Genomic DNA, 11,015 nt, shown 5'->3' with positions numbered 1-11,015 from the left:
CAGTTACACAGCTTGAAGTGATGGGTATAATTATAGCTACTCCCCATAGGCAAAATACAAATCTTCATGGAAAATACATTAACACCCATTAGGAAGCGTGCATATAATTTTACCAAAAGTAAAAAATGTCTGTATAATTAAACCTAACATTAGGGAGTATCAATGTAATTAACCCTAAATATTTTCAAGTTTGATATCTCAAATTACTGGCTAAAAATATACACTAAGAAAATAAGAAAAATAAATGATCGAAATATCAAACTAAGAGTAAAGGTTGTAAAAATTTCACTACCTAAAATGAGTGATCAATACGGGAATATATAATAGATTATCTACAACTAAAATTCCACTCATAAGCATTGGCTATTTTTTTTTTAAAGAAATGTATTCTCCTTTAATTCAACATTGTGTTTCTAAGGATTTGTTTTGCAATCTGTACTGATGACATGTTGACCCACAAATCCCAGATCCAGTTGGTAGTAAGGAACAAACATACACATCAATTGAAACACACACCAAATGTGCAAAGGGACAAGGCAAGAATACCAAAATCAAAGAGGCTGATAATTTAACACAATTCACAACATTGAAACAAAATCCTTTGTCAGCAGTTTTAATAGCACTTTTAATAAGACAAAACATGATCGGAAATCGTAAAAGAGAATCCAAAAAACCAATGAACCAGACAACTCCAAAGCTCTGTCAAGTTGGGCGCTTAATCTAGACCCACCATAGAAATCCTAGGCAGTTGGACCCTCAGATAAGAATGCCCTTCCTGGTTGACGATTCGCCAATGGCCCATGACATCCCAGAAGCTGCAAAAGAGAAGTTTTGAGTACCTGGTGTCTGAGTGCAGGCTATCAACCAGCACAACAGAAGTTGCTATAGAAAATGAAATTGTGACAAAAAGGAAGTTAATTATAAAATTCCATCGCCTCATTTTTAAGGTAACAAACCTTGGCATTGACACCATCAGGGAGAATCTTGTTTTCTGATTTCCACTTCACGTAATCACTGCGGCTGAATTTTGTGAAACCCCTGAAATTAATACCGGAGCAACAAGTTACAAGTCAGGAGTGATGTCTTCAGTAAGAATCACATTTAATTGACCAAATATTACAAGTTGCCAAAAACTAGTCATTTGGAAGGAAGTATTAGGAGATTAAGTAAAATATTTGGGGTGAGGTCTTCAGTATAAATTACATGATATGAGTCATCAAAAAGACCAAAATGAAAAGAGGTGTTAAGAAGCTAACACACCATTTTCTGCTAACAATTATCCTTTGACGACCAGGGAACTTGAACTTTGCACGGCGCAATGCCTCCTGAGCATGCTGACTGTTTCCATCTTTGCAACGAACAGAAAGAAGGACCTGGCCAATAGCCACACGAGCACAAGTACCCTGAGGCTTGCCAAAAGCACCCCTCATGCCAGTTTGGAGCCTATCAGCTCCAGCACATGACAACATCTTGTTGATACGCAGCACATGGAAGGGATGGACTCTGACCCTCAAATGGAAAGCATCTTTTCCAGCAAACTTGGTCATGTACTTGTTGCACGCAATACGAGCAGCTTCAAGTGCCTCACTGGAGACATTCTCCTTCTCCCAACTGACCAAGTGCACACAGAAAGGGAATTCATCCACACCCTTCTTTTTCATTCCCACATCATAGATTCTAATCTTGGGATCTGGAACACCACGACAATACCGTGATTTTGGGTATGGCTTATTCTTGATTTGACGATAACACCTTGCAGGTCCTACAAACAAGATATACATCAGGGTCACCACTGGTACATTTTACATAAACTTCCTCAAACAAACGTGCAGTTACTAATACACCCCTCTAACTTATCTTGTTTTACATCTCTGTTAACACACTATACATGAAATTGAAGAGTACACCCACAAGTAGATAAAGTTAGTACATGTTCCTTCATTGCCAAATCCAATTACATTGACAAGCACTTAAACAGATGCCCATATTTACCAACATAAAATAAACAAACTCAAAACAATTGACAGAAAAATCTCTGTGCAACTGTACCATGTCCCTGAAGTAATCATCAAAACTAGAGTCCCATGTAAGCATAACTAAACAACTTGACACATACACAAGCTTAGCTGGTAATTCGATTTCACTCATCTGGATAAACAGCATATTACTTTCGTAACGCTCATCTGGATACAACTTAATAATAAAAATTTTATTTTATTTTCTACCTTACAGACCCATTTCTTCCCCCCACCAGTGCCCTCCACCTTCTCCCCGACCAGCGGCGGCAGAGGTGCGGACCTTGCCCCTGCCATCGCCCCCGTCCCCTTGCCCACCCCTGCTCGGGCCATCCCACCGCCGACTCAACACTTGCTCTCCATTTCTCCCCCAGCAACTTCAAATAAGGAAATTTGGTTCGACCCAACTTCTGGGGGGCACCGAAAAGGAGAAACAGTGCGGATCCAACAGAGCATACAGACAAACACATACGCGCGTATACGAAAAGAAAATCCAAATCAAAGTAAGTTGTGGTCGGAAGAAACTTACTTCTTCCCATGGCGAAGTCTCTGTCTCGGTCGTCGTCGCTGATCCAGGCTTGAAGAACGAGAGAAACAGAGCTCTAGGGTTTTGGGGGACGAAATAGCATTTATAGGAAATGTAGGGTGTGGCCTTACTTATGGGCTTGCGCCTTTTCCTGAAAACTAGCCCACTACAAATATATTGGGCTGAGTTGTGGTTTGGGTTGGGATTTTTTAACTCATTGCTTATAATTAAAGGGAAAATATTCCTTTTTTTAATAAAACAATAATTACATTATATAAAAACATCATCAATACATTAATGTAAATTTACATGCTCTATTATTGTAAATAAGTAAACTATTTTTTATAAAAAAATAATAACAATTTATCCTCTTGTATTCTTTAAAATGAAGCAATTTACTTCCTTATCTTAGAAGATAAATTAATTCCTTTTGAACGATACAAAGGAATAAATTGCTACATTTTTAAAAATATAGAGGTAAATTGCTAAAATTTTTTTATAAGAAGGTAATTTGCTCATTTATAATATTACAAAAACATTGCTTGCATTTTTTCCATTTGTGATTCTGAGATTGCAATTATCATTTTATCTCGTCTAAATGAGAAAAAAATGATATAAATTCTTCATTCAATGTGTGATTGATTGTAAGATAAAAATATAATTATGATAATTGATGTGATGCATATAATATTCAATAAAAAAACATAAGAATCATTATTGATGTGATGTATTTTTCTTCAAACTAGTAAAATTATATTTGAGATATATTTTCTTGAAATTGGAAATATTTTTCAACAAACAAACAAAACTCATTCTACTCCAATGGGATGACAAAATTCTACAGTTCTATTCTACAGAAAAAAAAATTCTCTTCAGAGATGATAGTATGGAGACGGGGTTATGGAAGGCAATGAAAAACACATTACTTACGATTAATATTGAGAAGAGTAAAAAATTTATTAAAAGGTGAAAAATAATTGAACTATCAAGGAGATTTCATTCATTCAAAACGACAATACAATATATTAAGAAAAAGTAAGTAATACGAAGAAGAAGATATGTTCATCAAATTTATCATTCAATCACATTTTACAAACAAAATTATTAACTTTTCTGTTGGTCCAGTTCAAGGTAAAAATGAAAAGTTAGAATGTTTTCAAGGTTTGGAACAATCTAGGATGTTCTAACCATCACTTGTACTGAAAAAGATTAGATATTGCCCATAAAAATATGTCCAGTAAGGATTATAATAGACAGAGGAACTCAAATATAAGAGAACTACAGTAGTTGTACAGCCAACAATTGATCTAAGTTGTCCCTGCCGCTAGGAGAATGTGAAGGTTCAGTGTCTAAGCAACTTAATGATAATCATACCGATCAAGATAGGTGTTACTCCCTCATTTCCACTTATGTTTCCTCGGATTCGTACTTACAATGGCGTTCTATGTCGCAATGCAGTATGGTTACATTTTAAGTCTGAATTTGAGCAAGACCGCAGGGATGCTGTTCCTTCCTCCATCTCAATGCCTACCTCCATCAGTTAAGCTTATGGCCTCGTTAAGATGGCAATTGATTCCCACTCCAAACTGCAGATCACGTCCTGCAAGGTGTAGAACGAAGGAAAAGGAAGAATAAACTGAAATTGGAGTAAAAGATCGAGCACGTGGTAACTGGTAAGAGAATGAGTCCTCAGGTTTGTGAGATGGTAAGATTTTTACGTACCGATGGGTTTTGTCTGTCGATGTCGAAGCTATTTATTGCACAAGGTTCAGCCAAAAGCTCTATTGGTTCTTCACCTAATTGAGTTGAAACAGATCAGTCTTCAACCATCAAGGACATATTTTCACATGCAGTCTCTTCAGACTAACAAGCAGGTTCAAAATAAAAGTTCTTAATCATGGGGTGATAAGGATGTGAAAGTACCTTGCTCAATCACACCAAGTATTCCATCCTCTGAACAAATCATAGCAGGTAGAATCCTAGATGATGACGAGTTAATGATCTTGGAAGAATGTGTATAGTTGTCGTACTGGACCTCCCATATGTCACTTTCTACGAGTGAATTTGCAGGTGCATCACCAACACCAACCCCAGACAGTATAATAGGTTGTTTTGGCAAACGAATATCCCATGCAAACAGTGTACCAGAAGAGCCTCCTGCCTTCAAACACAATAATAGAAGCAAAACTAAAGGCCAGAACTTGAGAACCGAAGCATGAAAGACTTGAAAATCTCTATATATTGTGTTTCCAGGACTTTTAGGCAATTTCTTTTCCCCTGCAGTATATAGGACCACATCACATCGGCGACATCCTAAAGGCTGAACTCATTCAGCCACATTATGTCACCAACCACCTTTAAGGCAGAATGTGGAACTCGGGAATAAGGGAAGAACCCAATATGAAAACAGGCAAGATGACAACAATAACCTTCCACATTAAATATTACCACTGTCTCGTAAGGAAGTCTTATTTTCAACAAAAACAAACTAACAAGATACACTAACATCTTACAAGGCAAGTGTGTTTTCGTGATGGATGTATATCAATGGCATGAACAATACCAGAAGCAGTTCCTCCTGTCCTGTTAATATCATCATGGAAAACATATGTCAGCAAAATAACAGTACATTAATCCTTGGAAGGAAGTCTAACCAAACACAAGAACCTCCAATCGTAGGAATTTCAGTAGGGTCTTTCCTATTCCTTCTACAGGATCATGCAGCAATGTATATATTACTTGTTTCTGTATCTTTCTTAAGAGATAAAGGAGTCATAACTTTAGTTCAAGATAAGAATAAAGCAAGACAAGTTAAATAATAATGGTTCGTCAATTAATTACACAGTTGAGAGAATTCTTTGCATCCAGAATGCCTATAGATGCTGACAATTCATTCATACTCGAGATTAGAGACAACATGACTCCTAATAAGATTAGGTCGAGACTCGAGTGACCTTGCTCATCACATGCTCTTTTCAAGCAATGTTTCTTGTCACTACCGTATCGTTTAACTTTTTCACATTCGTTTAAATTTAAAATTGTAGAAAATTCAGTAAAATGGTTGATATAAACTATTTGCTTACAACACATTATGCAGCTCCACATGGTTAAATCACTCTACACCATAATATACTTACGACCCATTACCCATTATACAGTCCCCTCTACTAAAGGCACGAGCTGCAGTTACTGAAAATCCCTACTCATTTCACATTTTCACTAATGAGAGAGCACTGCCAGCGGTACAATCTTATCCTGCTGCCTTATACAACTGATTTAGAATTATTCTTTTTTTCCTTTTACTGTTCAAACCTCGGACTATTCAGAATGAATTCCTTCTAAGAAACTCTGCGATCATTCATTAAATATGATATATCCTGAAGCCCGACATGATATGAAAAATACTTGTAAAGCCACATCTGGGAAAAGGTTTTCTGATATTTATCACTATCCTCTGAAGAAACATACTGTATAAACGCAATTCTTTTTTATTTAATTACTCGGGGTGGGGTGGGCTAAGACAACTTAAATTCATGAGTGACAGTCAAATTTCAAAGTGCAACTAACAAGATCAATGATCTACAAGAAACAATGTAATTAAGCAAGCAAATTTTACTAAGAAAGCACAAGTATTTTTTTTTCAAAAATAATTTTTACCAATGCATTACCAATTGTCCTTAAACAAAGCCACCGGTCCGCCGGCCTTCCGCTGATCCCACCAATGAAGTCCAAACCCGAATGCACCGGTCACAAACTCCACAGGCGAAGCCCACCTAACAGAACTATACGAAACCAATCCATTACTATCAAAAACCCTCCTAAAACCCGTCTTGGCCGAAATACTGACCAAGTTGACCCTCCCATCCTCCCCAACACTCACACACTCCGATCCATTCTCATTCAAATCAATCCCCGAAACGGGGCCCAAATGAAACCCCTTTTCAGGCACCGAGAACTCGAGATTCAAAGTCCCATTCACCAAATCAGCTGAATAGAAGAGAAGTGAACCGGAAAAGGCAGAAGCGGCAGCGATGGGCTTGGAGGGAGTTAACGGCGAGGGGGAGATTTTCAAAGAGGTGATTCTTGAAGGAGCGGTGACAGAAGCTTGTGGGGTGAGAGAAGGAGCAGCTCGGGAAGGGCAGAAAGTGAGGGTTTGGAGGGAAGGGGTGGAGCTATCGGAGTCGTAGGTGGCGAGAAGAATGTGGCGGGTGAAGGTGGATAAATGGGGCATCCAGCGGAGGGCGTCGATGTATGCGAATTGGGGGAGTTTATGGATTTGTACGGGGTGGGTTGAGGGGGAGAGCGCCATTGATGGGAGTCGTAGTTTTGGCCTTTAGGGGTGGGGTTTTGAAGCGAGTGAGTGAAATTGTTTGCGAAGTGGAAAGTGATGCTGCCATGGGAGGGAATAAGAATTAAAATTGAAGGAGAATACGACCGTTTTGGTTTCATTTTTAACTTATTTTGATGTGTTTTGTGGAGATACAGAGAGAAAAATAAAGATAAATGAATATGTGTTAGAGATAGTATGTATGTTTGGATTTGTTTTTGGAAATAATATAAAATAAGTATGGTATGTTTTATGTTGTTTAGTATGAGACAAAAACTACTGTTCATTGTCAAATCATATCTCTTATATATATATATTAGTAGGGCCTATAATTAGTGTAAACTTATTTTGACAAAAAACAAATGAAGTATTGTTGCAAAACATTTCAAAACACCACCAAAATTTTCAAGACAAATCAAGACAAACATTGTCCATGTTTTAGTCCATCTCAAAAATAAAGTAAAATTGAAACCAAACATTATGGACGGGTTTTATGAGGTCAATTAAGATGTTTTTTTTTTAATAAAAAAAATACTAGCAATTGCAGTACGACGTCGTTCTATATATATATAAATAATTATTTATATTTTAATTTATGTTATAATTTAAAAATGTTATTGCTATAAAAAAAATTAATGTGGCTTAAATTTTCATATTAATGTAGATAGATGATTATGGTCATGTACGTGAAAGAAAGAATTTAAGTAGGATTGGATGAAAATAAATAAGAATATTTTTTACAATTTTAAAAAATTAATATCATGGCGTAAGTAACTATTTTGTGACTGAAAATGAGCTTTTTTTTTATATAGTATTGATTATAATTGTAAATATTTATTTTTAAATTAACGATCATCTAATATATCTTTTACAATAGATTGTCACAATTATATATATTTTAAATGATCGTTAATTTTAAAGGTGTATTTATAATTTTTCAAATAACAAGAAAATATTTATAATTATGAAAAATAAAAAGAGTTCATTATAATTTGTCATAAAATTAAAATACTTACATGGATCAATTAATTTTTTTATTTATTTCTTGAATGAAAAGAACTGATTTGTATTAGTTCACTTATAATAATTAGTATACTCAAATTAAAATTTTAAATAAACAAAATTCAAGAATTCACACATGATAAAATTTATCCAACAAAATAATGTATGTTATAATTGTTTTTTATCGAATATATTTAGAAAGTAATGATACTTTTTTTAATATAATCCATCAGTAATAATATACAACTCATTAATATATCAAATGCTCATCAAATATATTAATAATTCCATATTAAATATCCATTAAAAAATAACAAAAAAATATTTTAAAAATGTGAAATCCACTCTCGTCACCTCAAAAATTATCAAGGTTGTAATAGGTCGATCCGACTTGATGACATCATCCTAGATCTCAACCTTTTGATGCATTTCGAATATGTAATTTTTAAATATTAACCTTATTTTAATGTAATTGATTTAAGTGGACCAAATTTATAAATATACTACATAACCTCGAGATGCTAAGTAAGTTATATTGTTGTTGCATTGAATGTGATAAGTATATATTTGGATTGAACTTGACTGACTTGCGCATGAAAGAGCTGTAATTGAGGGCTACCTGATCTATTTTCTAATTAAAAAATCAAAGTATGAGATATGAAGAAGATGATGACTAGAAAAGCTCTATTCCGAACTCAAATTGTATATCAAATCAAAATATTAAGGGATAATTACGCTGTCCTACTCTAATATTTAGTATATTTTTGTAATTTGAAAAATTACATCTGATATTTCTGACATTTATTTTCGTCTAACAAATAGATTTATTCATCAGTTAAAATTCACCAAATTTGTTGATATCAGCAAAAAAAATTAATAAAAATCCATATTTACCTCCTCACACTCACTAGCACGTAGAGATGTATAAGGATAGCTTGGTTCGAAAAAGATTTATTTGACGCGCAATAATCAGTAATAAGTCAATCGTAGAAAAATAAGAATTTTCATTATTTTTTTGCTAAAATAAAAAAAATTGATAAATTTTAACTAACGACATGATCTATTTGTTAAACGGAATCAAACATCAGGGACACTAAATGTAATTTTTGAAACTACAAAAATTTACGTACAATTAGTCCAAATATTAGGGAAAAGCAGTGTAATTATCCCAAATTGCAATTATAATTACACATTCACACATATCATTCCTGCAAAATGACTATATAGTTGCCTCTCTTATCCTGTTTTTGCTGCAAACATATGACAGCCACACATGAACATAGACAAGAAGACTCCACATACTCAGTCTCAGACCAGAAAAATGTTCATCACAGACATCAGATTCCTCTCCTCCAACACACTCTCTTGTCTAAATTCCAACACTAAACCAAATGCGATCCCTCCTACAATATTTGCCAAGAAAAAGGATTCCTACGAAACTCCAAAGAAAGAAAACAAAACCCTTTTTCCATTGAGATTTTTTCCCAGCACTAAACTTCTGATTCAGTCTGCTACTGGAGTGTTTGCTCTAGGTTTCGTCGACGCAGGGTAAACTATTTACACATCTTTTCTCTTTTTGTCCTTTGCGGGTTCATGTAATATTCGGACATGAATGTTTGAACATCAGGTACAGTGGAGATTGGTCAAGAATTGGTGTGATTTCAAGAGGGGCAGAGGATTTGATCAAAGCTGCAGCTTTTGTAGTAGTCCCTTTGTGCCTGTTCCTCATATTTTCCTTGTCTAAGGAAGATGAGTATTGAGATTATTACATATGTGCAGATTCAATTAGTTTCCTACAAAGATTCAGTTCAAGAACTTCTTCTCGTATTCCTTTTCTTTAGGGTTTTCTGCCAATTCTTTTTTTTTTTTTTTTATCATACTTCAGCTAAATAAAGGACTAAAATCTGAGGAAGTGGAGATGATTATGCATGCAAAAGTGTGAAAATAGGTTGGGAGATTAAATGATAGTTTAAAGTTATTGATGAAAAAATATATTAAGTCATATAGTTTTGGTTTTGTCATAATATAATTTACGGAACATAGATCTCGTAAAAAATGTTGTCATTAGCAAAAACATTACATAAAATTTTAATTTTACCCATTATTTAATATTCTCATGTAATAATTCTTTATTTATAAGGAGAAAAATATAATAATATTAATATCACTCCATATATATATATTAAACTATCCCCTTAAAATAGAAAAATATACATAAAAATATTAAATAAGGATTAAAATTAAAGTTTTATGTATTTTTTTCTAATATCAATATTTTCTATTCATACTCTAATAGAAGGGGACCAGAATAATAATTTTTAAAGAGGAAATAAGTGTAATTTTAATTTTAAAAAAATATAATTTTATATTTTCAAACGAGTTTAATTTCAGTTAACATAAAGAATAAAAAAAAATAGTATATAACAAAATAAAAGTTGTTTTGGATTCCCTCTCCCTCAACTTTTCTCTGTTGGGCTCTGGCCACGGCTTCCGTGCATAGCTGCCAACTTTTTATTTGACTTCCTTTGATGAACTCCAACCTTTTTTCTTATATATGTCAATATATTCAATCATGTGTAGAAAATGAAAATAAAGGGCAAAAGACAATTTTCGTCCCACAGCTATAGGCCATTTTCGTTTTAGTCCCGTAAAACTAAAAAATTCGCAATTTCAGTCCAAATTTGGCCGGAAAAATTTGTGGGTCGCCGGAAAAAGTCACATGCGATGCATGTGACTTTTAAAATTGGGGGCTCGATTCTGATTGGCTGGAGAAGCTGATGTGGCGCATATGTGGCGCATACGTGGAAATTAAAAAAAAAAACTGATGGGAAATCAAAGTTGTGAAATCCCCGCCATTCGCCGTCACCTTCTCTCTTCAATTCCGCCGCGTTACTTGGAATTTCTAGCCACCACATATACCATTCAATTACCCATAGTAAGGAGAACAAAACCCCTCAACCAATTTTGCGATCCGACCACGACAGCGACTGGGCTTTGAAATTGACCGCCGCGGATTATTCTCGTCGATTCGCCGGCGACAGGACGACCCACGATTGCAGATTGGTACCATTGGATTCGTCTCCTCACTGCGGTTCTAATGGGACCAGTCTCATCCATTTTCATCAACTAGGTGCAAAGATCCATC

General features: G+C 34.7%; 3 protein-coding genes across 3 annotated transcripts; 1 reads left to right on the top strand and 2 right to left on the bottom strand.

Moving 5' to 3' along the window:
* On the bottom strand, positions 540-2,695 carry LOC105155404 (60S ribosomal protein L10-like). The gene is made up of 4 exons (XM_011071278.2): positions 2,545-2,695; positions 1,261-1,762; positions 957-1,038; positions 540-815 (listed from the first exon to the last, which is right to left on the bottom strand). Exons 1-4 carry the CDS (start codon positions 2,552-2,554, stop codon positions 741-743), a joined length of 669 nt encoding a protein of 222 aa, XP_011069580.1. The 5' UTR covers positions 2,555-2,695; the 3' UTR covers positions 540-740.
* On the bottom strand, positions 3,736-6,939 carry LOC105155403 (nuclear pore complex protein NUP43). The gene is made up of 5 exons (XM_011071277.2): positions 6,210-6,939; positions 5,055-5,124; positions 4,465-4,702; positions 4,264-4,337; positions 3,736-4,141 (listed from the first exon to the last, which is right to left on the bottom strand). Exons 1-5 carry the CDS (start codon positions 6,848-6,850, stop codon positions 4,088-4,090), a joined length of 1,077 nt encoding a protein of 358 aa, XP_011069579.1. The 5' UTR covers positions 6,851-6,939; the 3' UTR covers positions 3,736-4,087.
* LOC105155402 lies at positions 9,103-9,685 on the top strand. The gene is made up of 2 exons (XM_011071276.2): positions 9,103-9,418; positions 9,498-9,685. The coding sequence occupies exons 1-2, from the start codon at positions 9,144-9,146 to the stop codon at positions 9,628-9,630; spliced, it is 408 nt and encodes a 135-aa protein (XP_011069578.1). The 5' UTR covers positions 9,103-9,143; the 3' UTR covers positions 9,631-9,685.

Source organism: Sesamum indicum, linkage group LG2 (assembly GCF_000512975.1).
Source record: "Sesamum indicum cultivar Zhongzhi No. 13 linkage group LG2, S_indicum_v1.0, whole genome shotgun sequence".
NCBI lineage: Eukaryota > Viridiplantae > Streptophyta > Magnoliopsida > Lamiales > Pedaliaceae > Sesamum > Sesamum indicum.
The sequence above is the reverse complement of the archived record's forward strand: the minus strand, read 5'-3'. Positions and strand labels throughout refer to the sequence as shown.

Excerpts from the sequence above, each read along its gene's own strand:
- LOC105155403 (XM_011071277.2), bottom strand. The coding sequence starts at position 6,850 with ATGGCGCTCTCCCCCTCAACCCACCCCGTACAAATCCATAAACTCCCC. Across the intron at positions 4,703-5,054 it reads CACGAAAACACACTTGCCTT|GCAGGAGGCTCTTCTGGTAC; the intron begins GTAAGATGTTAG and ends TTGTGTTTGAAG. Across the intron at positions 4,142-4,263 it reads TCGACAGACAAAACCCATCG|GACGTGATCTGCAGTTTGGA; the intron begins GTACGTAAAAAT and ends TACACCTTGCAG.
- LOC105155404 (XM_011071278.2), bottom strand. Across the intron at positions 1,039-1,260 it reads ATAATTGTTAGCAGAAAATG|GGGTTTCACAAAATTCAGCC; the intron begins GTGTGTTAGCTT and ends TATTAATTTCAG. Across the intron at positions 816-956 it reads CTGATGGTGTCAATGCCAAG|CTTCTGGGATGTCATGGGCC; the intron begins GTTTGTTACCTT and ends TCTCTTTTGCAG.
- LOC105155402 (XM_011071276.2), top strand. The coding sequence starts at position 9,144 with ATGAACATAGACAAGAAGACTCCACATACTCAGTCTCAGACCAGAAAA. Across the intron at positions 9,419-9,497 it reads CTAGGTTTCGTCGACGCAGG|GTACAGTGGAGATTGGTCAA; the intron begins GTAAACTATTTA and ends TTTGAACATCAG.